Consider the following 27111-nt stretch of genomic DNA (forward strand, 5'->3'; position numbering starts at 1 on the left):
GCTCATCTGGTGCTGCTCCTCTGTATTGATTCCTTTTTAATGACTTGGTTTATAGCCACTGTAATTCTTTAAGCTCTCTCAAGTCTATAGGACAGGCACTATAAAACCAGGAATAATGGCAGGTGAATCAGCCAGATAATTGGGTTAGGGTCATGTAAGAGACTCTGGATGTGGAGAGTCCAAAATAGCAATAAGCTGTTACAGCCACCCTCTGAATTCCTACAGGAGCTTCAGCCTGCCCCAACCCACAGCTTCTGCTGCGTCCAGTCCAGCACTGGTGCCTTGATTTACCCTGAAAGCTTCCCCCAGGGCACGGCTAATGCACTGATCCTGCCAAGGGGTACTCCAGGAATGGTGCTGGGGACAAAAGGGGCTTCAGCCTCATGCCCAGGACCAGAGCAAAGCTTTCCCACCAACATGAGGAACCCAGAGAGCGGCTGCTCTAACCCCACTCGATGGATGTGGTCAGTGATGACTTCGGGCAGGCTGGTCTGAATCACCAACTCCCACAGCTTCCCCTGGCTGGCACTGGTGGTCTCCAGCCTGAATGTGAGAACCAAGGGGAATACCTGAAAATGCAGGTTTTTCCTTAAGAGAGAAAGGGAAAATAGGAACGACCAAAACCGGGGGCACCAGTGGAGATGTGGAGCGGACTGGAGTGTGCAACAGGTAGGCAGGGAGCCGGGTGTTAGTGCTGCAAGGAGACATCTCCTGGAGCTGTGTCTCTCTGCTTTCAGCACAAAGACATCGCAAATCCCTCCTGTGCCCTAACAACAACCTGAGGGGAAACCTGGCTGCAGGATCACTGAATCCCTCTGCCCTGAGGTGGATCTGCAGCACCAGGATACAGGTCTAACCCTGTGTACCCTGTGGGCTCACAGAGCATCCCTGGCTCTCGCTGCTCTGGCTGGATTTCATGCCACGCAGTGACTCACTGATCACACAAGCAGAGGCCTCCATGGGTCAATTCACTTCAGAGCCTTTCACTTCATTGATTTGGTTTTGCAGGAAATCTCCTGGGTCTCAACGATGACAAAATCCAAACCTACCTGGAGGTGGGGGCTGCCTGCAGCAGAAATGCAGAGGGGACCCCGGGCCATGGCAGATGTGACCCTGTTCATACACCCCTGTCCCCATAGCCCTGCAAAGGGGTTCACCAGGACAGAGCACTAAAGCCAGTCCAGTGTCACAGGCTATGGGGGCTCAGAGAGCAGTGAGGTGAAGGAAAGAGAGGATAGGGTCAGGCATAAAGGCCAGGATACACAGGGAAAAGCTAAAGATTGAATTAAACAGCTTCTGAGTGACCCCAAGCACCAGCACTTGGGCAAAAGCAGCTTTTTTACTGATGTCTCATTGAAGCAGGTTTGTCCTGCCCATAACCGAGGGGATGGTTTGTTCTCAGCCCTCACCCTTGCTGGAGTTTCCATCTGCTCAGCACAAACAGGACACAGGCTCCAGGGAGGAGGGTCACAGGCACTCCCCTGCCACAGGCAGGGACCCCTTCCACTGGAGCAGCTTGCTCCAAGCCCCTGTGTCCAACCTGGCCTTGAGCACTGCCAGGGATGGGGCAGCCACAGCTTCTCTTCCCCCTTGTCCTGTCACAACCTGCTCCAGTGGAAGGTGTCCCTGCCCATGGCAGCAGTTGGAGCTGGAGGAGCTTTGGGGTCCCTCAACCCAACCCATCCCATGGCTCTTTGTAAGCCTACAAAGCATGGAGCACTCTCTGCTGCTGCGCCACTTCTCCCAGAGCTTTGCTTTGCACTTCTCTGCTGGTGCAGCATCCCCGGACCCAGCAATGCACCACAACAACCGGTATCAGCCCTGCAGAGGCTGGATGGGACCCCACCACCCTGGCCGTGCCCAGCTCCCCTCTATCACCACAGGGCAGCCCATGGGTGCCCCACGCCCTGCGCGCCCCACACCAGATAGCTCCTCACCACCCTCGCTGCACCCCGAGATAAAGCTGTGCTGCAGATGGGACAGCCTGGCCTCTGCCCCTGCATGGACCACAAATAGGCTCTGTTGGTAGTGGGGCTGGGCTCCATTCATGGCACATGGATCCTGTAAGGAACACCTCCATCCACACAGCAGCACCCACGCAGCCTCAGCACCCTCACAGGGAAGAGCTTCTGCCTAAGAGCTCATCTCAGTCTCCCCTCTGGCAGGTTAAAGCTGTTCCCCTTGGCCTGTCCCTACATCCTTTGTCCATCCCTACATCCTTTGTCCATCCCTACATCCGTTGTCCATCCTTTCCCTCTCCTCTGCTCATCTCCTGCTCTGCAGTGCCCAGAGCCCTGGGAACACACATTTAGGGGTCCCCACATTGCCCAGGGACTGGGAATCAGCTCCCACTCTCCTGAGCAGCTCTGTTGTATGTGCTGTGCTGTGACCGCTGCCTTTGGGCACCAGGAAGTGCTGAAGGAGACCCTGAGATCCTGTCCTGGAACACCTCTCACCTGCCCTATGGGAAAAAAATGAGAGGAAAACTCCCATGGATTTACCCCATGGATACCAGGGTTGCATAGTTCATGATCCCATGAGAATCAGACCCACAGAAAAGGTCCCTCCTAGGGTCCATCCAGCTGAAATAAGTAATTATAATACCTCAGGGTAACACAGCACCGTGACTTACAGTGCCCTGGTAGGCAAACCTACAAAGCAAAAAGCCCTCAGGCAGGGACACAGCCCCAAGAGTGACTCTGTCCCTGCAGTGCACCCCTTCTGCTGCCTCTTGCTGGCTACTCAGCTGAGCCATGGCGAATCCAAACCTTGGTCCTGGTGGTCTGCAGCATCCTCGAGGTTCTGCAGGCACAAACAGTGTCTGGAGCTGATGCTTCACCCCCCTGCTGCTGCAGAGCTCAAACTCATGGTCACCAGCTCAGAAGAGCAGAAAGTGGCCAGAAACACCCATTGCTCAGGGCTGGGACCAGGGTGCTTTGAGTCCCAGGAAGGGAAGAGCCGCAGAGCTGAAGAGGTGCTGGCACAGGAGGTCAGGATCAGCCCATGGAGCACAGAGGGTCCATGCTCACACCCTGTGCCCAGCCATGGGCAGGCTGGAGACCATGCTCAGGACCTCAGACAAGAGGCGTGAATCGTAGAACCATAGAACCCTGCCTGGTTTGGGATGAAGGGACCTTAAAGCTCCTCCAGCTCCAACCCCTGCCACGGGCAGGGACCCCTTCCACTGGAGCAGCTTGCTCCAAGCCCCTGTGTCCAACCTGGCCTTGAACACTGCCAGGGATGGGGCAGCCACAGCTTCTCTGGGCACCCTGGGCCAGCGCCTCAGCACCCTCACAGGGAAGAGCTTCTGCCTAAGAGCTCATCTCAGTCTTCCCTCTGGCAGGTTAAAGCCTCTGAAATTCCTGGGGCTTGTGCAGTGCTCCCAAGGCCCACGTGGCTCCAGATCCCAGCAGCAGGCACCAGCTACATCCTTTGCTCCATTGCTAACAGTGCCCAGTGCTGCCTCTTCCACCAGCCCTTGCCCATGGCCGTGCCTTGGGGAGCACCCTCATACTGAAAGTTGAGGCTGCACTGCTCCCCTCCCCTCTGCTTCCCTCATGTGTGGTCACTCATGGAGCTCGGGGCTCCTTGGGCAGACTGAGATGAGTCTTGCTGCAGAACAGCAGAGGATGCACAGGAAGGTGTTTGGTGGTTCTTGCGTTGGGCAGAACGCACACATCTAAACCCCAGGGACCTCAGAGTAAGGGCAAGATGCCTTGCATTCCCCTCAGCATCCTTCCTCCAAGGAGCAAGTTAGCTCCAAGGGACCACCGAGTCCTTAGCACTGCTGCTGCAGGTGTAGCTGCTCTGGCTGTCATTGCTCAGCAGAACCCTCCTTTAACCGCAGACACTCACCCATGAGCCTCTGACACTGGATGGGAACCACGAGAGCCATGTCCCATCCAGTCCAGGGCATCAATGAGAGATGTCCCTGTGAGCAGGGAAGGCTCTCATGGGGCCAGCCAGTGCATTGCTGAGCTCAGACAAGGACTTTTCTCTTCCTGTCTGTGGCACAGGACCAGCAGGGTCAGGAGCACACGGGTGGTTACATTCCCCTGATGCTGTTCAAGCAGGTGGTGCTGGCAATGGACGGAGCCAGACTCGTTTCTGTGTTGGGACTTGGATTAGGGAGGCAGGAAGGGAGACCTGGCCCCAACCTGGCCCCAACCACTTGTTTAAGTAGGAAAAGTGGCTCTGAAAAAGGGGTGGCACCTGGAGCAAACCCTCTGTAGCCAGCGGGTAGCTGTTCAAGGGCTGCCTGCACCACATACGCCCATAGAAGAGAGCAGCCCCTGCCCCAAGTGATGCACCCAGAGCCTGTGCTTGGGGCAGAAGCCCCAGCTGCCCTCCAGCTGCCCTCCAGAAACCCTGGTGTTGAGCAGCTCATCCCAGCACCAATGTGGTGCCAGCACTGCCAGGTGAATCAGGGGCTGGCCTGGATGTGGTTCACAGCACTGAGCCCTCATCCCAGCACCACGTACCAGGCATCTCCCAGAGAGTCCTAACAACACCATCTCTGTGGGGCTGCGCTGAGATGGAGGTCAGGGGATGTCCCATAGACCCCGTTTCACCCCAGCCCAGAAGACACCTTATTCTGAGAGTCCTCTTCAGACATGGAATCAAAGACTGGTTTGGGTTGAAGGAACCTTATCGCTCTTCCAGTTCCAACCCCTGCCACAGGCAGGGACCCCTTCCACTGGAGCAGCTTGCTCCAAGCCCCTGTGTCCAACCTGGCCTTGAGCACTGCCAGGGATGGGGCAGCCACAGCTTCTCTGGGCACCCTGGGCCAGCGCCTCAGCACCCTCACAGGGGAGAGCTTCTGCCTAAGAGCTCATCTCAGTCTCCCCTCGGGCAGGTTAAAGCCATTCCCCTTGGCCTGTCCTCTCAAAGGCACCCGGGCAGCTCTGCCGCCAGCAGCCCGGAGCTGCGCTCCCGTCCCCATGCCCGTGCCCGCGGTTTTGGCTGTTCCTGCTCTATCGCTGTGTCAGGCTCCCCCATCAGCAGCGCCCCGAGCCCCGGCACCCGCAGCTCGGTGCTGAGTCACGGCAGCCGCTCCCGGCCGGGCTGCGGGGGGCGATAACCGAGGCACAAACAGGAGCGGGGGGGCCGCGATAAGAGCCCTGGCCGGGGGCAGCGCTCCCGTTCTGCTGTGTCAGAGTCGTGACGCAGCAGAACCGCTCCCGCGGGGCGAGGGGCGGCAGCAAACCCGCGGGCTGGGAATTACGGGGTCATTCCTTTCGTGGAAGAGCGGGACCCTGCCTTCGTGGGCAGCGCAGGCTGCGCGCCCTGCGCTGGGCTCCAACACTGCCCCCCACCTGCGGGCAGAGCCACTGCAGGATTCGTGCTCCCAAAGGGATGGTGGGGCATAGAACCGTGGAATGGGTTGGGTTGAAGGGACCTTAAAGCTCCTCCAGCTCCAACCCCTGCCACGGGCAGGGACCCCTTCCACTGGAGCAGCTTGCTCCAAGCCCCTGTGTCCAACCTGGCCTTGAACACTGCCAGGGATGGGGCAGCCACAGCTTCTCTGGGCACCCTGGGCCAGCGCCTCAGCACCCTCACAGGGAAGAGCTTCTGCCTAAGAGCTCAGCTCAGTCTCCCCTCGGGCAGGTTCAAGCCATTCCCCTTGCCCTGTCCCTACAGGCCCTTGTAGATGTCCTGCCCATGTCCTAATTTCCAGCCCCTCTTCACCCTCCCCTCTTGCCCTGTTTCCAGACTCGGGGGGTGTGAAATGTGCCAGCTGCTTCTGAAACCTGTCCTGTTCCCAAGCCCAGCGCCCTGCTCCCTGTCCCAGGGAAAGGCTCTGAGGGATCAGAGGGCTCCCCTGTGCTGGTCCACAGGCAGAGCTCCTGTAGGGAAACTGAGGCACCAACAGGGCGGCTGATCACCCGAGTGCCATGAAATGCTCAGGGCAGGATCCCCCTCAGGTCAGGGGGGTGATCCCTGGTCCATGTCCTCCTGCCCCAGGAATGCAACAAGATAAAATCTTCCTTAAAGCCATTCCCCTTGGCCTGTCCCTACAGGCCCTTGTCCCAAGCCCCTCTCCAGCTTTCCTGCAGCCCCTTTAGGCACTGGAGCTGCTCTCAGGTCTCCCCTTCAGGAGCCTTCTCTTGTCCAGGCTGCCCCAGCCCAGCTCTCTCAGCCTGGCTCCAGAGCAGAGCTGCTCCAGCCCTTACAGCAGCTCCGTGGCCTCCTCAGGACTCGCTCCAGCAGCTCCAGGTCCCTCCTGTGTTGCTGCCCCAGAGATGAATCAGGACTGTAGTAAAAGTGGCCTCTTCCACTGGAATTGAGGAGCTTTGGGGTAACGTCCTTTAGGATGATTCACAGCACAAACCGGTTGTGTTTGGCACCATTAATCTGTCCAGACTTGGCTCCCATGTATCACAAGGCACAAAATTCCCCCGGGATCTCCTGTCATTGCAGGAGCTGGTGTTTTGCACAAGCCCCCTCTAGGCAGGCACAGTCTGGATCTGAAGGCACCATCCCTGCCCTGGGAAGCTCCTTTTCCTTCATGTTTCCTTCCCCCAGTGTGAGGTGTCCCTGCCCGTGGCAGGGGGTTGGAGGTGCATGATCTGAAGGTCCCAAACCATTCCATGATTCAGTTTGGAATGTGGCCTTCCCTGGGGCAGGCTCTGTGCTGGTGCATGGATGCAATGGGGTGATGAGGACCAACAGCCCTTCAGGCTGACACAAGTAGAAGCGAACTCTCTCTTTCCAGGCAGGGAAGCTGTGGCAGGGGTTGAAGGGAGGGATACAGGAAAGCAGGGCTGCTCACACGGGTCCCTGGGCTAGGATTGTCCCCTCTGGCCCCGCTGTCTCCCCACAGCCGCCCCCCCATTACCGTGAGTGGTGCCCATGGCTCTGCCCAGTGAAGGTGCATTGCGGCTGAGGCCTGCGTCCAGACCCCGGTCCTGCTGAGTCTTCGGAGGCAGGTTCGGTGCTGGGTGGCAGCGAACCCATGGCCATGGGAGGGTTCCTGCTCCCTCCAGTGTCAGTGAGACCCCGGCAGCCCGCGGAGCCCGGGCCAGGGCGAGAGGGGAAACAGAGGCACGGCCCTGGACACCCGCCTGTGCGGGCGTCTGTGCCTCGGGTGGCACCGGGCACCCCCCTGCACTGTGAGGATGGGGCAAGGGCTGCCTGGTGGTACCAAGGGCTCCACTGGCCCACGCTCCATCAGCCAGAGGACGCACTGTGGCGCGGATGTCCCAGTCTGGGAGCTGGTTTTCCAGACGGGATGTGTTTGGTGCTCACCACTGTTCATCTGGGGCTTCATCCAAAGCAACTCTCTGAAGCACAACACGGGTTTGGTCCCCGTGTGGTGACGGGCAGAGGAGCACGGAGCAGGGCTGGGGAATGAGCTGACCCCGGTTACTCCAAGGCTTGGTTTATGCCACTCGTCTCCAGAGGTGGCACCAGCGTGAAGCCAGAGCAGCAGCACAGCCCAGTGCTCTGCACCCCCATCCGCACATCCACCCCCCCAAACACCGCTGCAGGTCCATCCTGGACCTGCCCATGGATGGCCCATGGCCTATGGGATCCATCCTCTCGTGTGGGGACAGGCCAAGGAGAATGGCTTTAACCTGCCCGAGGGGAGACTGAGATGAGCTCTTAGGCAGAAGCTCTTCCCTGTGAGGGTGCTGAGGCACTGGCCCAGGGTGCCCAGAGAAGCTGTGGCTGCCCCATCCCTGGCAGTGTTCAAGGCCAGGTTGGACACAGGGGCTTGGAGCAAGCTGCTCCAGTGGAAGGGGTCCCTGCCCGTGGCAGGGGTTGGGAATGGAGAAGCTTTAAGGTCCTTTCCAAACCCAAACCATTCCATGATTCTATAGACCCCTCCCTGTGCCACTTTATCCCCCAGTACAGGCGGAGTTGTTCCTGCAGTAGGTTCTTCCATCACCCCTAATGCTGCATCTCAGGCAGAGGAACTGGGAGCTCGGTTCCTGCACTTGGATGCAGTTCCTCCTTACAATAAAACCACATTCACCATCTCCCTGTGCACTCTCTTTCTTCATTGCTGCTTTGCTGGGGACAGAGAGAAGAGACACCCCAAGGAATACAGCACTAAATGTTCCTTTAGCTACTGAAATCTGACCATCCGCATGCACTGGGAGGCTCCCGAGCTCAGGGCTCAGCATCAATAGCCCATTTCCCTTCCCCGCCGAGGCCATTAAAGCATTTTGTTCCCATAATTTCCTACAGGCACATAAAATCTTCCCAGGGCATTTATTTTATTAGTGTGTTGTTTTCAAAAGGCTTCATCCATCAGTAGTAAAACTGACGTAAAACCCATCCCAGCATGTAGGGAGATGCTCAGGAACTTTCTGCCTCTCACAGGAACCTTCCTGAGGGCTGAGAGGATCCCAGACTGGTTTGGGTTGAAGGGAGCTTAAAGCTCCTCCAGTTCCAACCCCTGCTATGGACACCTTCCACTGGAGCAGCTTGCTCCAAGCCCCTGTGTCCAACCTGGCCTTGAACACTGCCAGGGATGGGGCACCCTAGGCCAGCGCCTCAGCACCCTCACAGGGAAGAGCTTCTGCCTTATCTCCAACCTGAACTTCCCGTTTCAGTTTGAACCCATCAGCCCTTGTCCTGTTGCTACAGTCCTTGACAAAAGGTCTCTCTTCTCGCTGTATCTCCTTGCTGAGTGCCCTGGACGTTGCTGTCACATTTAAGAGAGGCCTGAGGGTCTCCATCCCTTTTTGACAAGCCTCTCTTGCAGCACATGGGGGTTACCAGTTATAACTGGTCCCCAGAAACCCCCTTTGCCCTCCTGCACCAGGCTTGCACTCTAAAAGCCTCTGCTTGTGTTCAGAGGTTGGCAGCTTGGTGTGGATGAGGATGTCCGTGCTCACTGCAGGGGTTGGACTGGATGAGCTTTAAGGTCCCTTCCAACCCAAACCATTCCATGACTGTATAAAGTTGATGGAGGAGCCCTTCCTGCAGAGAACAACGCAGACCTCTCCCGGTGCCAAGTTTCGAGCCAACCGGCCAGGCTGCTGCTCGAGGCACAAGCACAGGGCATAAGATTGGGCAGAGCAGAAACTTAAGGCAATTAAAATCAACCTTTGGTGCCTTCTATACCTTCAGGTGGAGCCTGCACCAGGAATTGTGGCTCCTGTAGCTGAGCCTCTCGGCTGTTTGTCTTCTCCTTCCCTCCATCTGATGTGGGACGAGCTCCGAGCAGTTCCTCTGAGGGACCAGAGGGAAAGCTCCCACACATCGAGCCTGCAGCTTTGTGCAGGCCCAGCTCAGTCCATGGGGCTCATTCTGTCTTTGGGGTTATCCACAGGAGCTGCACTTGGCCATAAACCTGGAGCTGGGACAGGGAAGGGCAAAGATGCTGTGGGGTAGAAGCTTTAGGGATTTGAGGAAAGAATGGTGCTATCCTAGCAATTGTCTGAGCAGAGAAATAGGTATTTCAAATATAGATAGATCAGATATATTTTAACAGAATGGTTCTGCAGTTACTTCAGCTGTTTCCAAACCTGTGGAACCTGTGGTAGGTGGTCCCTCAAAGACACAGGTGAGGACCAGTGTTAGGCCTGAGGAGAAACCTGCAGGTACTGTGGGAAGGGGACTCTAGAGATTATGGTCCTTGAGTGCTGTCCCCATCCTTCCTGGCAACATGAGCTTGCAGAAGGGAAGGCAGTTCCATCTTGCCTCCCTGTATTTCCAGTGCCAAGAGACATCCTTTTATATGATCATCTTGTCATTTCAAGGCCAGGTTGGACACAGGGGCTTGGAGCAAGCTGCTGTAGTAGATGTCCCTGCCCGTGGCAGGGGGTTGGACCTGGAGAAGCTTTAAGGTCCCTTCAACCCAAACCACTCCATGATTCCATGATCCATGATTTTCTGAACTCGGGACCACAGCGGGATCAGCGCGGCTGGAGCTGGGTTCCCCCCTCCAGACAAGAGCCTCGGCAGCAGCTCCTGGATGTGTGAAGCCAGGATCCTGCAGAATCCCATTCCCCTTCCCCGGGATCTGCCCCAGCCGGGGCTGGGCCCCATAGCGCGGCTCGCGGCTTCCCTCTGCTGGGGGACGAGGGATGCGGGACGCAGGACGCGGGATGCAGAGCGCGGGATGCTCCCGGTCCCGCCAAGCCAGACCCTGCGGCCTCAGCCCACGGTGCTGCGGAGGGGTCAAATCTCCCCTTTGGACACCACAAATGAGGAAGCAAATCCATGGGGCCTCCCAGGTTGCCTCATGCCAGACGCACCCCGCAGGTTCTCACGCCGTGTCAGGACCTGCACGGGAAGGTTGTTCATCCTTTTTGTCTTCCTCTTCCCGATTTCCTCCTCCTTCTGCAGCAGGGACATAGCCCAGGGGTGGAGTCCCCATGAGAAGGTCCTCACCTGAGTGGCCACTGAAGGCATTTTGCAGAGGAGCCCCGGTTAAGCCTCAGTCAGAGCATGGACGCGTGCACAGAGACCTGCACCCCCCAATAGAGCTGCTGCGTTCCAGGGGTGCCTGAGCTTTCTTTTGAGACTTTTAGGTTGAAAACCCAACAGATGAGGAGCTTGACACCCGTGTCTGCTTTTCAGACGTGGCCACCAGTGCGGAACAGGAGAAGAAGCCCTGAAAGCTGCTGTGCAATGCCAAACCCCACTATCCCTGGGACTCGAGCAGTACAAAACTGATTTCCAGGCTTTAGAAAGCAGGTCTGCTCGTGCCACAGGGATGCCATAGGGGTTACAGGGGGTTGAGAACCTTAACTAAAACCATGAGCGCTCAGAGCCGCTCTGATCTGAGGTTTATGTGCTACAAGATCTGTGCTGGGGCTGGGCAGCCCTGAGGATGCACATGCCAGGAGTGGTGACAAGGACTCATTGCCAATGTCCCGATTTTGGTAGCTTCAAAATCTGACCCTGGAATGTTGATTTTGGTCACAATTTTCCTGAGAAAGAAAAGGAGAAAGAAAGGAAGGAAGGAAGAAGGGAAAAGAAAATGTCTGGTTGAAAGAGAAAACATCTAGCTGGAGTCAGCCTGTCTGGTTTGAGTTCAGCAACTGAAAAGAGATGTAGTGCTTCATTTAAGGTGCCCAAGTCTGACTCTTTTCATTGAATCATGGAATGGTTTCAGATGAAGGGACCTTAAAGCTCACCGGTTCTCCAGGTGTTATCCAGACACCTGCCTGACGTCCCTATGCTGCATTTATGTGTGAGTCCCAGCAAGGGGACCCTGGCAGTGTTCAAGGCCAGGTTGGACACAGGGGCTTGGAGCAAGCTGCTCTGGTGGAAGGGGTCCCTGCCTGTGGCAGGGGTTGGAGCTGGAGGAGCTCTAAGCTCCCTTCATCCCAGATCATTCCATGGCTCTCAAAGCTGCAGCAGCTGCTGGGGTGCACCGGGAGGACTCTGCACACGCAGACCCTCTGCATGCTGGGTCACTGGAGGGTTGTTGGGTGCACATCTGGTGCAGATGTGGCTGGAGGAGGCCAGACCAGGGAGCTGTGGCATCACATGGGGCAGGCAACCTGCCTGAGTCCCCACCAGGGCAGCAGCGTGTGTGCATGTGATATAAGCTAGTCACTGCCTCTTTTAGACTCCAGTTGCTGATCAGATTTCCTGCTCGATGCTGCCTCAGACTAAACTGCATCACTGATGAAAGAGAAGGAATTAGTGGGGAACCACAGACCAGAATTTGGGAGAATGAAGGACTTTGAGAGGCTGAGAAACAAGAGAATGAAGGAATTAGTCACTCTGCGGACAGTGAAACCATCAGTTGAGGTGGGAACCCTCAGGAAACATTCCTGCCTTGAGCAAAAAGCAGTGGGTTGTAACTGGATGAGCTTTAAAGTGCCTTCAACCCAAACCATTCCATCATTCTATGATTCAAGGATAGGTCTTGACCATTTATGTCTTGTCCTTACTCCTATCTCTGATCCCCAAAGCTGCGCATCAGCTCATCCTGGAGGAACAGCCAGTGCAAAGCACGGTTGAGCCTTCCCATGGCTCATGTCAGGAGATGGCAGAGGCAGAGCCTTTGCTCAGGAAGGTATCTGGAGGCAGGACTTGCTGAGCGCACCCATGGTGTAATGGGTATGAAGTGCTGGGGGAACGGGACACCTCAGTGTCAGCAGCAGAATTAACTCCTCGCTGCTCCAAGGCCTGTTTTGTTGGTTACGTGGAAGCAGAAACACATGGTAAGTTCATGGGTTAATCGTGCATTAAGGAAAGAAGATCCCCAGTTCCCTGTGCATGGGCTGATGGCCCATCCTGAGCACAGCAGCAGGTTTGTGCCCTGGAAACACCAACCTCATGGTGCAGATAGAGAATCCCAGGCTGGTTTGTGTTGAAGGAAGCTTAAAGCTTCTCCAGCTCCAACCCTCTGCCACAGGCAGGGACACCTTCCAAGGACACTGCTCCAAGCCTCATCCAGATCCGCCTTTACTTTTGTGCCCAAAGCCCCAGGCAGACCAATGGCGAAGCCATCCTCCTGGTGGGTCTCGCACTCAGCCTGTGTCTGAGGTGATTCATCCACCAGACCCCCCACCCCAGGACCTCCCTTGTCAGTTCATCTGCAGACCCATGGACCTGGTGCTTAAAAGCACCCATCTCGTGCCAGCCTGCGCCCCTGCCTGCTGGTTAATCTTTAACTCCCCTTTGTACCCACTGAGAGTAACTGATCTTAGTGATAACCCCTTCTGCTCCTGTGTCCCTGCTGAGCTGAAGCACATTCCTGATCTTCCTAGCGCAGTATTCAGGGAGATATTCAGGGCTGTGCTACAATATGTTTAATTATTGAAGCATTTCTCCGTTTTTCCACAAAGGAAAGCAGACACATCATCCCCCCATTAGGCAGCACTGGAAGAGGAAATTAGGTTTGGTTCAAGTATTTATGCGGTTATATCACAAGTATTTATGCGGTTATATCACTCAGTTCTCTTATGTCTTCTTATTAACAACATCTACCCTATGCAATGCAAGAAGCCACCTCTGATCACACTCATGGCCACCTTCCAGCTGGAATTCCAGTGTCCGGGGCTTAGAGTTACCCAAGTGATGAGTTTGCCCTTAAAAATACAACCTGAATCCTCGCTGCCGCTCTGAGCTGTGCGACTCCATCACCACCCACAAGGCTTTGCCCAGCCACCCGTGGGTAAACCCAAACCAGCCTGGGGTTAAGAAGGGCTCTGCTGCTGGTTCTGAGAAGAACAAGGATGGTTGGTAGAAATGGGATGAAGCTTTGCTGATATTCTGTCAGTGAACTGTTGCATGGAGGAGATGAAGGTGGCAAATGGATACCAGTAACAAAGGACTTGCTGAACTGGGAGATTCAGAGTGGACCCAGTGCCCAGACATGGCCTCAGCAGTGCTGAACTGGTGAGGAACCATCCAGTCCCAACCCCTGCCACGGGCAGGGACCCCTTCCACTGGAGCAGCTTGCTCCAAGCCCCTGTGTCCAACCTGGCCTTGAGCACTGCCAGGGATGGGGCAGCCACAGCTTCTCTGGGCACCCCGTGCCAGCATTCCACCACGGTTATAGTGAAGAAAGAGGGTTCTGCCTGAACAACCATGTGAAAACAAGGAAACCTCATCTCAGAGCTGGGATTCAAGGCAAGCAGCAGAACACCAAAACACCAACTCCTGATCCCATAGAATGCTAAAAGCTGCATTCAACAGAAACATGGGATACCCGCCAGAGATCTCAGAGCCATTCTCCTCAAGCTATATTTAGTTGTGAACGTTGCTGCCTTTCCGACTGGAATTGCAGCTTGGAAGGTTTTAAAAGGGTTTCTGGCTGCGGGTTCATCTAATAAAAGACAACCACAAGCTAAATCTGTCTGACATTCACAGCCCCACGCTCGCAATGCTATTTTATAGCTGTAACAAGCAGTACCCCTGCTCACTCTGCAGCCTGAAACAGCCCTACCCGTCACTTCCCAAAGGCACCAGAGTCTTCCTTGGGGACTTGTGTCGAGCAGTTCCCTTTGCACCTGCTCGATGCTGGCACCAAGGATATGCTTTGGATATTCTTCAAGGATATGCCAACCAAAGCATGTTGACATCAAGCATAAAGCACATTGGCTGATGCTTAGGTTGTGTTTCACATTCATTTCCATCAAGGACTGTTAGGGAGGGAAGGGATTCAAGTCTTATTTCCCAAATTCCTCCTACCATGAGATGAAACAGGGCTGGAGACCTGAGCAGCAGCATCAACAGACCTGGAGGAGATGAGGTTTAACATCTTGTTTTCAGTTGAGGCCTGAGGCACAGGGATTTGCTGTGCAGGGGGTTGCTATGCTGGGAAATGCTGTTCCTCACTCCAGAGGCTTTCCTTGGGGCACCTGTTCTCCAAAACGGCTGAAAATGTCTCACATAATGAGTTAGGACTGTTCAAAACCACAAGTGCTGGTGGGAAAAGGCAGTGTGGCGAAAGGAAAAGGCCCGTGAAGGCACAGTACCTGTGAAAGTACTCCCAGCAGGAGCGATGATTTCTCCCTCTTGGTCTTACCTGAGTGAATAGTTTTCCAATAAAGCATTGCGAAGCCCCCAGGCATTGTCCAAAACATCATTTCAGTGTGGGTTTGACAACTGAGCACAGTGGAGACACCAGGAATGTCCCCTTCCTGTATGCGAGTACCTTGTAGCAGCAATGCTCTGAAATTCTCCAGGCTTCCACAAGGATGCTGGTTCTTGTCTCTGGTCTGTACCTGTCCCATCAGGGTAGTGCACGCAGACAGGAAGTTCCTTGTCTTAGTGGGGCTACAGCTATGCTGAAGAAAGAAGAAACACAAACCTGTACCTGCATGAGTGAATTTCCCATCGCGTTGCCACGAGCCAGGCAAGGGAGCGATGAAGCACGATCATGGAATCACAGAGTGGTTTGGGTTGAAGGGACTTGCTCCAAGCCCCTGTGTCCAACCTGGCCTTGAGCACTGCCAGGGATGGGGCAGCCACAGCTTCTCTGGGCACCCTGGGCCAGCGCCTCAGCACCCTCACAGGGAACAGCTTCTGCCTAAGAGCTCATCTCAGTCTCCCCTCGGGCAGGTTCAAGCCATTCCCCTTGGCCTGTCCCTACAGGCCCTTGTCCCAAGCCCCTCTCCAGCTTTCCTGCAGCCCCTTTAGGCACTGGAGCTGCTCTAAGGCCTCCCCTTCAGGAGCCTTCTCTTCTCCAGGCTGAACAAGCCTTCAGGCAGCTCCACACCACTCCAGCACATGGAGCATAGCAGTGAAGGAGCTGTCAGTGCCCAGATCTCCATCTACCCCAGAAGCTGCATCATTCCTACCTGCTCAGACTCCTACATTACAGATCCCAGACCCACCATCTCCCATGTCTCCAGCAGCCTTGTTTCACCCCCAGGCACTTCCACCCCCTCCATAGGGCACAACTTGGGCACAGCAAGGCTGGTTCAGAGCAATGGTTTATTGTCATCCCCACCCCTGAGGGAGCCAGAGCAGGCTGAAGGCCCAGACCCCAGAGCTCAGCAGAGGACATTGAAGCAGCACAGATGGGAAGCAGCTCCTCCATCAGAGCAAAGACAGCATCGGCCTGCCTCAGATGGCGAGGAAATCACTACCTTGGTCAGCAGCTGGAAGCAGAGGCAGATAAAGGTTCAGAAGCAGATACAGGTCTAAGAGCACAACTCATGGAAGCAGTTACTGGGGTGTGCACCCAGTCTGGACAGAACCAAGTTCCCTGTGCCAGCTCCTCTTGCAGGGCAGCAGCAGCAGCCATGTCCCTCTGGAAGGAGTCATGGGGACTCCCACCCATGGGATCCACAGCCCCCAGCTGCATCAAGGAGCACCACAATGGCCAGAGGCAGCAGGACCAGGATGAGCCATGGCAGAGCACCCTCAGCACCGCTGCTCTCAGGAGCCGTGGTCTCCATCCCAGCAGATCTCTTCCATGCATAGTACTTGGCCACAACCACATTGGGGTTGCCCTGGGCAGGGTCAAACCACATCTGGATGCAGCGCCCGCTGCCCCGCTGCTCCGTGGTGTATCTGTAGGAGTTGGACCAGATTTTCTCGCACAGATCTTTTGGCCGGGGAAAGACTTGGCTGAAGGGTCTGCACATGGAGCCCCAGGGACAGCGGTTCGTGCCTGGGGAGAGAGAGCACCACAACAGGAAACAACAGCGTGAGTGAAGACCCTTCGCCTTTATCCTTTCACCTGCAGGGATGAGGCCACCAGCCCATCACTGCACCCTGGCTGATTCCTCAGCCTTCTGGTTAGCAACTCCATAGACAAGCAAGAGCTACTTATAGAACCACAGCCTGGTTTGGGATGAAGGGACCTTAAAGCCCCTCCAGTTCCAACCCCTGCCACGGGCAGGGACCCCTTCCACTGGAGCAGCTTGCTCCAAGCCCCTGTGTCCAACCTGGCCTTGAACACTGCCAGGGATGGGGCAGCCACAGCTTCTCTGGGCACCCTGGGCCAGCGCCTCAGCACCCTCACAGGGAAGAGCTTCTGCCTAAGAGCTCATCTCAGTCTCCCCTCGGGCAGGTTAAAGCCATTCCCCTTGTCCTGTCCCTACAGGCCCTTGTCCCAAGCCCCTCTCCAGGTTTCCTGGAGCCCCTTTAGGCACTGGAGCTGCTCTAAGGGCTCCCCTTCGTGCATGAGAGGGGCAGGATCCCCTCCCTGAGCTGCTGCTCATGCTCAGGGGATGAGCCCAGCACAGGGGGGGGTTCTGGCTCTGAGCTCACACTGTGTGGGTCATGGGGGTCTCCCATGGAGCAGTGATGGGTCCTGGCTCCAGCCCTGCATAGGCAGCAGGGACACAGCTGGGGTCTCGCTCCACTCTTCCCACCAACCTGTGGCCCAGTTCCAGCCCTTGTGCCAGTTCTCCTTGCATGTGACATAGTCCTTGCAGTCCTCCCACCACTGCTCGCAGTCCTCCCGGCACAGGGGCACGTGCAGGATCCTCTCCCGACGCCAGCTGCTGTCGGCCTGCGAGGGATGGGACCATGTTGGTGCTTTGACCCTTCAGGGTTAAGGGGCATGATCTGTCACATCCTGGATGCCCCAAGACCCATCCATTGAGCCCCAGAGCTGGTTCCAGCAGAGCTTCAGCCCCAGCCTTGACAAGCAGCAACTCTCCCATCACTTAGGGCTGGCCAAGCAGAGGCCAGCGGAGTCCTTCAGAATTTCCCACCCACCAGGAAGGTTCACAGCATCCACAGGAAGCACATCCCCACACACACCAGGGTACCACTGCATGGGGGTACACAACCCATCATCTGGCCACCACAAGCCCTCTTGGTCCCACCTGGTCAATCCACGGCCCCAGGTTGGGGGAGCACTCGTACAAGCACGTGTCCTGGATGAAGTGGCGCTTGCACCGCGCGGGCATCACCCCGCAGTGGTTCCAGTTGAAGTTGTACAGGTTGGACTGGTCCCGGTGGGCCTCCACGCTGGTGTTGGCCGTGCAGCAGGCGTTGTCCTTCCAGGGAGCACACTACAGATGAGCAGGGGACAGACTGGTCAGGGAGCCAGAAGCTGGGGCCAGAGCTCCTCAATTGGCCAGAAGAGTCTCTAAAGCTGGCAGAAGGAGCAGACAGCAGAGTCTTTCCTTGCCGTCCTTCACCTTGTTCTAATCTGGGATACCACAGCTTGAGGAAGGGGAACCTTGTGGCTAAAGGTGGCAGGGGGGACACTGAGGTGACAGACTGCTCCTACCACAGCCATCGGTTAGAGGAGAACACCAAAAGCCAGCCCTCAAACCCACCACAGAGTTTCTTCCTCAGGCAAGTGATTTCCAAGCACAAACCCAGCCCATATCATCTGGGGAGGGGGACACAGGGGCTCTGATAATCCTACCCAACACATCAGCAGGGTCTTACCTGCTCATAGAGCATCCCCTCCGGGCCAGGCTTGGTCTTGTGGTGCTTGGCATCCATGCAGATGTTCAGCAGTGAGTCCCTGGCAGGCACCATGGTGCAGGCAGCCAACAGCAGGAGCATCACCCGCCCCATCCCCATCATCACGGAATCAGGGAGCTGATGGAGCTGCAGGAATGGGACAGGGACAGCGCAGGAGAGGTTTGCCACAGGCAGCAGTACATGAGGTGCTGTGGGAGCAGACACCCCTGAGGACACACCAGAACATCAGCAACCCGCAGCACCAAGTGCAGGCCTAAGGTCAGCCACACGTTGTCCACAAAGGCAAACGACCCTTTTAGGGCTGGGGCTGTTCAAGTGTTAACCTCAAGCATCCCCAATGGGGAAGTGATGCTGTGAGATCCCATCAAACCAGGTGCTCCTGCACGGAGCCACCCCACAGAGCTTCCAGCTCCCAAACCTTCTGCAGCCGGGCACTGCCAGCTACGGGATGTCTTCAGCAAGAGGCTCAGAGGAGGAGGGTGAAGGCACCAGCACACCGACACCTCGTGCAGGCCAGGAGCTGTGCCTTGCTTTGAGAGGGGTGTTAAACCGGGAAAGCATTTCCTTTGGTTCATGTGGACCTTCGGAAACCCACACCCAAGGTCCCCAAAGGAGGCCAGACTTGAGCAATAAGAACCAGTTCACACAATCACGGCTCATCCTCCTCTACCCCTGAGAGGCCGGTGGGGCTTCAAGTCATTCACTGACAAAAACAACCCAGAACAACTCCCCCCACAAAAAAAAACCAACCAAAACCCCCCAAAATAACCCCCAACCCGAGGCAGCTCCCCACCCTTCTCCCTTCCTTCCCTTCCCAACAGGGCACAAAGGTCTAAACCAAATTACCTTTTAAGAAGCACTTTGCAAAACACAGGAGGAAGTCAAAGCATTTACAGCACTAGAATAGCATAAACCAGCCCAGGAGGCAGCAATTACAGAGCTGAGGATGCAGCCACAGGCAGCAGAGGACAAGGAAGCAGCCACCCCCCATCAGAACCAGACACCCAGACACCCATACATCTAAACCCCCATAACCCCCAACACCAACCTCAGAGCCCAGGGCACCTCCAGCCCCTCTGCAGCACCTCAAAACCACCCAGCCCAGCAGCTTCCTGGGGCAGCTTTAATGGGGCAGCTCCTGACACAGGTGCTGGCACTTGGACCCACCTTCCCCTGGTGTTAAATGAGGTTTAACTTCCCCCAGCACTTGTTACCTTGGAAGCGGTTGTTTTGGGGACAACCAGCTCGTCCAGCCCCTTGCACCAGCAGCAGCCTCGTGCTTGGGAAACAATCCAGGGTTTCCTCCCCGGGAGGGCTCTTATCTGCCTTGGCCACTCACAACAACCTCTTTTCCTCTGCTCCTGTTCTACCATTGGGTTTTGATTTGCACCGTTGCCCCAAGGAGGACTACATCCAGGACCCTGCACTGGATGAGCTTTGGAGGTCCCTTCCAACCCAAAGCAGTCTGTGGTTCTGTGATGGTGTGAGCCTGCTTCAGTGATGAATAACGACCCCCATATGTTCATTCTGAGCCAGACACCTGCTGCTTTAATTTGTCATTAACTCTCTCATCAGAAGTGACAGGGAGCAGATCTCCCCCCACCCATCTCCGAGCCTTTCCCACCTCCCTCCCATCTCCCCTCCATTGCCTTTTCCAGCAGAACCTCATTCTGCTCACCCTTTTCCCTTTGCTCCGCGAGGCACTGGGACTGCAGCAGCAATCCCGATGCTCAGTGTGTCCTGACCTTGGCCTTGCTCAGGAAATCCTCGTGCTGGGTTGTTTGGGGGAGCGCTGGGCACTGAGTGCATTGTGGCGCCTTCAGGACAGTGACAGCTTGTTCCTGAGAGATAACTGCTGGCCACCAGCCCATCACCTCCTGTCTGGAGGGCTCCGGCACCCCCAGGACACCTTGTGTTTGTCTCAATGGCTTCTTTCTAACCTCCTGCTTTGTGGTTGGTGCCTCAGCCCTGCCAAGCTCTTCTGCCCAAAGCACTGAGACCCCCTAAAACACCACTTTAAATGCTGTTTATTTGAGGTAGCAATAGAAAGAGAAGGTGGAGGAGATAGAATGAGGGAATCATGGGATGGGTTGGGTTGAGGCGACCTTAAAGCTTGTCTAGTTCCAACCCCCTGCACTGTATCCTCGTACATAAGGGGATGGGTGGGTACATCGCAGTGGTACAATGATTTTCCTTGTGCAACCCATCTCCAGGGCGTGGAATTGAATTGCTTTGCATGCTTCTTCCCTAAGGTCACATTTGGGTTAGCAGATGCTGAGGAACCACTCCAGGGTATGCTGAGCACCCCAGGGCCTGCATCAGCAGGGACCTCAATGCTCTCACCTCCACATCACTGCTCAGTGCCACCGGAGACCACAGGTCTCATCAGAGATGCTGCTTGTGTCCCACATGGCTCCCACCACCCCTGTGCAGAGCAATGAGTGTGTTGTTGTGATCAGAACCTCATTAGGGGCTAAAAGCAAACACTCCATGTCTAAAGCCAAGAGTTAACTGGTAGTGTAATTGAAAATGGGCTTAGAACAAGAATCAGTTAGTCCAGAGCCAGTTACTACAGAGAAAAGGAGAGACATTAACATTTCTCTACAGAAAAAGAAGTTGTAGTTCTAATAATAAAAATAACAGGAATAAGAATAAGAATGATAATGTTATACACACACTTCCCGGTTTCCAGCTCTTCCCTGGGTCATGCTCACTCTCTCACTGCTCCTCTGCGTCTTAAGGTGAGTGCTTCGGCGGTGGTGGATGTTAGATCAAGACATCCAAATCTGGATCCTTCACACGGAATATGATATCGACATTCATGGCTTCTTCTTCCTCACTCTAAGGCCACTTTGTGCTGTTCTTAACGTGCCTTTCCACCCTGCTTTCCCTTCACTGCTCCACAAGACCACATTATGTGCAGAGTCCCCAAATACGCTGCATTTTATGCATGTTTGATGCTTGTTCTTTGCTCTTTCTCACCCCAAACCATTTTGGTCCAGCCTTGAGCACACATTCCTTTAACTGACCATTCCTGAGCTGTCCATAGGTCCCCAGCACCAGCCTGGGCCCCATCTCTTACCACCTCATGCCTGCATGCTGTGCTGTGTCCCCACATCTCAGGCTCTGCCACGCTGCCACAGGCACAATTCTGTACCACTATAGCACTATAGCATTGTGTTATAAATACCTTATTTGGCACAAAAGCGGTGCTTTTTGCTGCTCTCTGCATCAGACTGCACCAATGGATGCACCGTACAAGGATGAGCGAAAAGCCGTGGCCATCAGCAGAGGAAAAATTGCCATTACTGCTAAATCTGGTGAAAACAAAGCTCCAGGAAGGTGAGGACGGGTTCACAGGGAGCAAACCTGGCACAGCTCAGCTCTGGGACCTGGCACAGCTCAGTACAAAGCCGGTGGCCAGCAGTGGATGTGCCGTGGTGCTGGGCTATGGGTCCCTGGCAGGACCTGGGCCACAGCCAGGAGGATGCTGAGGACACCTTGGATGGGATTCAGCATCAAGGAGGGGGGAAGCCCTGGGGTATGGGATGCCCTGTGCAGACAGGAACCCATCACCAGCACACAGAGATGCCTCCATGGATGCACCTGTGTTTAACATCTCACACTGGAGCTGCCTCCCCATGCTGAGTCCTTCAGGAGTGAATCAGCTACAGGAAGAGCAGAGAGGACCTCAGGTCCCTGAGGGAATATCTGAGGTTTTCCTCCTTTCCTCACAAAACTGGTTAAAATGCAATTTAAAAGTGAGCATAAGAGGGGGGTTCCTGATGGACACGGAAACAAACGGATGTGTTTCCCCTTGGACAGATTTTGTTGCTTCAGACTTTCCTCTGGGTTGTTCCATCCACCACAGTTTTTGTTCCCTGAAAGACTTCACACTCTGAAGCTGGTCCTGAAGTCCCAGACTGGAGATTCTATGACACAACTTCTGGATCACTTTGTGAGAGGGAATAAGGAGCTTCCTGAGCCCCTGCACACCAGGGGCACCGTTCAGGGCAGTGGATGTGAGCAGCGTTGCTCATGGAGGACAAGGAACGTGGGTCTGCCCATTGCTCAGGGGAGAAGAGGAGCTCTCCTTGCTGTTCACAGGGATGCTGAGCACTGGGTGGTGATGGAGAGGCAGCAGATAGAGACTGCAACAGGAGATTTGTTCTGCTGCTGCTCTGCAGGGAAGATCCACTCATTTACTGCAGTGGGTGACACACTCCTGTGCTCTGCTTGCTGGAAGAGAAACTGCCTCTGCTTGATAAAGTGCTTTAACAGCCCTGAATGAAGAGGCAAGTTCCAGCGAGCCAAGAGAGAAAAACCTGGGAACAGAAAGCAAGGAAGGAGTAAAACAAGAAGGGAGACAGTTGTAAGAGATACATGAATGAAAGCAGAGCCAAGGGTGATCCTCCTTGGAAATTAAAGCTCCTTCCTGACAGTGAAACGTCTCAAATGTCTCTTCCCACGGCTTTTGGGTACATCCCCTGGAGGTTCTTGTCTCAGCCCTATGGTAAAGGGCAGAATCTCTTTGGGAGCCACAAAACAAGGTGGAAGTTGGCCTCTGAGCATATAAGGTGGGGAAATAAACCCAGATGCACATGGGAATGCTGGGAATGGGCTGCTGAAGTGTGTATTTTGACTATTCTGCAGCAGATTTGTGTTACTATGGTCACAGAATCATAGAATCATGGAATGGTTTGGGCTGGAAGGGACCTTGAAGCCCATCCAGTTCCAATCTCATTTCGATGGTTCTGTTTCTTCCCTGCAGCTATTGAACAGGGAATCTTCCCAGGGAATGTGGCTGGGATCTGAAGTGGGAGGTCTGTGACTTTGGCCAATTTCTCCAGTTCGTTCCCCTCAGAGTGCCACAACTCCTATTCCTGTTCTACCGGTGATAACAAGGTACATGACTGCTCACCAGAATGCACGGTTATGGACCCACTCATGTGCAGAATCCCCTTGTGAACCCCTGCTGCTGCCCTCCTCCATCGCTGGTTGTGTACACAAGTGCTGTTCTGTGTCGAACTTTTTCTCCTGGTTTCAAGTGGTTTTGGTATTGGTGAGTGGCTGCTGGGCCCCCAGCCCAGAATCTCATCGCCTGATACCTCCCCAGGGCCAACTGGAGTGGTCCCTCACTGACATACCTGCTGGAAAAGTGCCTCTTCGCCAGGCACCGTGACAAGGTGGTGTCAGCGCAGAGCTCCTTCCGGCACAGTTCTTACACTATTCAAGCATGGAGATAAATGGAAACTTCTTGGACACCCACAGGAGCAGCAAGAGGTGTCTGTCTCATCCCCACTAATGCCATTTATATCCCCATCCCTGGCAGTGTTCAAGGCCAGGTTGGACACAGGGGCTTGGAGCAAGCTGCTCCAGTGGAAGGGGTCCCTGCCCGTGGCAGGGGTTGGAGCTGGGGGAGATTTAAGGTCCCTTCATCCCAAACCATTCCATGATTCCAGTGTGTTTTGTGCCTTTCCCTATTACTCTTCCCTTTGAGCTGCAAAGCTCCTGATCTGGAACTCAATGAGCTGATGCTCCCACCTTCCCCTTTATCCTCACAGGGACCCAGAAGGGTTTTGGAAAGAGGCAACAAAACCAAGCAAAGGCCGATGACAGTTTCTGCGCAAGAAGGAGCTGCTTGAACCTTCGGCCTGGAGGAGGGATGAGGAAGGCTCAGGGAGGGCTCGGTAACACCTTGGGTGGGTGGATGGAGGAGGATGCTCCGGTGTAATCACTCACTGGTGCTTCATGCAAGAGTAGGAGGAGGCATCAAGCAAGCAGCAGGTGGCAAATTGAAGCCCAGTTACAGGAGGTTTTATCAGGATTAAGCTTTGGAATATTCTGTCAGAGCCAGCAGCAGCACGAGTCTGCAGGGGCTCAGCTGAGTGGGGACATATCCACAGGAGTGGGGATCAAACCTGTTAAAGGCTGTTCCACACCAAACTCTGCTCCTGGCTCAGGAAGCACTGGAGCCTCGGATCGATGGACATGGGCAGAGAAATGATGGTGCCCTGTGGAGGGGCTGTTCTTGCCCCCAGGCACTGGCCAGGTCACAGCATTGCCCAGGCAGACCCTTAAAATGCTGTTTATTTGAGGTAGCAATTTAAAGGGAGAGGGTGGTGTAGAGAGAATCATGGAATCCTGGAATGGTTTGGGTTGAAGGGACCTTAAAGCTCCTCCAGCTCCAACCCCTGCCACGGGCAGGGACCCCTTCCACTGGAGCAGCTTGCTCCAAGCCCCTGTGTCCAACCTGGCCTTGAGCACTGCCAGGGATGGGGCAGCCACAGCTTCTCTGGGCACCCTGGGCCAGCGCCTCAGCACCCTCACAGGGAAGAGCTTCTGCCTAAGAGCTCAGCTCAGTCTCCCCTCGGGCAGGTTCAAGCCATTCCCCTTGGCCTGTCCCTACAGGCCCTTGTCCAAAGCCCCTCTCCAGGTTTCTTTCCAGCCCAGGTTGCCCAGGGAAGCCATTTCCCGCAGTGCCCGTGGTGATGGCTGCAGGGGAGATGCAGTGACACTGCACAGAGCTGCAGCTTTAAATGCTCTTCCTCCTGCAGGAGTTCTCCTGCTCCGCGCTGTTTGTTCTGCAGCTCCCGATCGGCAGCGTGGACCTGACGAGGGCAGCGCGGTCCCAGGAGGCCAGTGCCTGGGCGGATGTTGCCCAGGGAGCTTCGCAGCTCACTACGGGTGCAGTAAAGGAGCCGTTTTCCATCCCCCCCCCCGCCCTCCGATGCAATGAGCAAGCCGCTGGCACTGAACCCATCGTGTGTAAATCACCAGCTCTGCGGGAGAACGGACCCCGCGTGAGCCCGAGCGCCCAGCAATGATTTACAGACCAGCAGCGCCAGCGTGGGAAGCAGAACGGGGGGAGGGCGGAGAGAGGGAAGTGGTTGCATTCAGACACAGATCCGTGTAAGAGCTGGTGCTGCTGAGCTGCAGTGGGGCACAGGGGGAGCTGGGTGATGGATGGGAGGAACAGGGGGTGTCAGGAGTTACTCCCCTTGAACCTGTCTCCCATCAGCAGCGGAGTGAGGAACCCGGGAGCAGGGAGTTAAAATGAGGAATGCCTGGCTGTGCACGGCAGGGCAGGGCAGGGAGTTCCCGTCGAGGTGCTTGGAGAGGGGCAGGAGCAGCCCAGGGATTGTTGGGAATGAGCAGAAGAGAAATGAGACTGAAAACCAGGCTGGGAGAAGGAGCCCCCGGAGGTGACTCCAGAAAGGGAAGTGAAAGGGAGTGAGAGATCATTGATTTCCTGAGGACTACTGAGAGAGCGTTGATGGAGCACGGGGCGGGTACCAGGGAAAGAGCAGCAGCGAACGTGGATTTATTGGGATCAAATTGTGACAAAGCCATCTCCCTTCCCCTCTGGATGGGAAGCGTGCTGTGCTGGGATGGAATAAAGAGGGAATTTAACCTGCCTGGGCTGAAATTGTGCCTGGGGCATGTTTCACACATTCAGAAGCAAGGAAGGGGAGAGGGAAAGCAAAGCTCATTGGAAAAACAGACTTTTTCCAAAGCAAACTTCTCAATTATCCATTGTCAAAATGCAGCAAACAGTGGTTTGAAGGAACCTCCTCATTCCTGCAGTGATTCATGATTGTCTTTACTTCATTGGGTCTTGTCGTGTAATTTGCGGTGGTAGATCTGATCTTGCAGAGAAGACCTGGCCTTTCATCACTGCATTCCATGTGCACATTCCAGACTGAGATATTATTATCCCACCTATTTGTCATGTCTTGTGTAGCTCCAGCATCCTGGTGTTGGGACTGGGAGACGGCTCGTGAATTAGGCAGGGAGAACAAGGCAGAAGGACTAAAAGCACCACAGGAGAAAGTGACGTTCAGAGCATCCTGACACACTGAATGGGAAACCAGGAATGCCATTCACATGCTCGGAATGGGAGTGTTTATGTCAGTAAACACCAGTATCAAACTGGTTAGGGCTTCCTGAGGGAAACTCCTGCGTTCCAGCTTGTGCTCATCGCACTGGCTCTGTCCTCTTCCTGCCTGTTTTCATGTATGGCTGATATCCCTCCCCTTTAAATACTGGGACATGGGGATAAAGTCTTCCTGGAGCCTTTTCCAGGCTGAACCAGCCCAGCTCTCTCAGCCTGGCTCCAGAGCAGAGCTGCTCCAGCCCCTTCATCACCTTGGTGGCCCTTTGCGGGACTCAGTCCAGTCTATCCATGTCTTTCCTGTACTGGGAAGCCCAGAACTGGACTCTGAATTCCAGATGTGGCCTCACCAGTGCTGAGCAGAGGGGAAGGATCCTCTCCACCACTGGTCTTCCTCATCCCAACCCCAGCAGCAAGGAAGAGCTGGCTGGAAGTGTCCACATCACAAGCAGTGCCTGGAGGTGACAATGTGAAGAACAGTACGAGAACTAAGAAACAACAGTTCCTTGGTCCCATCAAGGCTGAAGTCACATTTGCTTACTCCAGAACTTAAGAACAGACACAAAAGGGCCTTTTGGAGAGGTGAATGACCCAAGGAACTTGAGCATAATGCAAGAAGAAACCTCCAAGTATTCCTGGATGTGACACAGGAGGAGGTGATGGAAGGACAGTCTGGTATTCTCATAACTGGGAAGCAAAGCTAGAACACCCACAGCTGTCTCTGCAGCAGTGTTCTCTCATGGAGGAGGCAGCTTTGGCTTATTCCACAGCAGCAGGAGACGTGGTTCCTCTATGGGGAGGAACCAATATTGGCAGAAAGTGACCCCCAAAACCCTCCCCCTGGCAAAGCAACCTGACCCCATGTTCCAGGGGTGCCCTGACCAGCGCCGAGCACAGCAGGACAATGACACCTTCATCCCTGTGGTGATGCCCTTGGGGATGGTCCCCAGCACCCTGTTGGGTTTCTTTGTTCAGTTGCTCACTGCTCACTCCTATGGAACTGGGGTCCCTCAGGGCCCCAGGTCCCTTCCACTGATCTGCTCCATATGGGCACATCCCAGCCTGTGCTGCCCACAATCACAGAACCCACCTCTGCTGCCCACAATGAGTAAATCACACTTTGTGCCTTCGGCCTTCATCCACTGCAGGGTTGCGAGGCTGCAAAGCCTCTGGGTCTCCTGTAGGTGACCATGTGGCACTTTGGAGGACGCAGCCGTGGTTTCCACCGCACCATTAAGCTGCCACCATTAAACGAATGATAAAGTCATGATGAATTAACTGCACTTTGCTGTGGAGATAACAGTAAATTATAGATGAACCTGCGGCTGGAGCCGGCTGTGACTCAAACATCAGCTCCCTGGTCTCCAAGAGCTTCAAACAGGGAAATGGGGCAGGATATA

The 27111-nt window shown here is 55.1% G+C and overlaps 1 protein-coding gene across 1 annotated transcript; it reads right to left on the reverse strand.

Moving 5' to 3' along the window:
* Positions 1-15686: 15686 nt before the first annotated feature.
* LOC308219060 (folate receptor gamma-like) lies at positions 15687-17916 on the reverse strand (the record flags this gene model as incomplete). The annotated part of the gene is made up of 4 exons (XM_080613597.1): positions 15687-16039; positions 16750-16885; positions 17205-17393; positions 17779-17916. The coding sequence occupies 4 exons, from the start codon at positions 17914-17916 to the stop codon at positions 15687-15689; spliced, it is 816 nt and encodes a 271-aa protein (XP_080469723.1).
* Positions 17917-27111: the final 9195 nt, after the last annotated feature.

The sequence above is a fragment of the Psittacula echo genome (assembly GCF_963264785.1).
Source record: "Psittacula echo genome assembly, chromosome: 3".
In the NCBI taxonomy this organism is placed as follows: Eukaryota; Metazoa; Chordata; class Aves; order Psittaciformes; family Psittacidae; genus Psittacula; species Psittacula echo.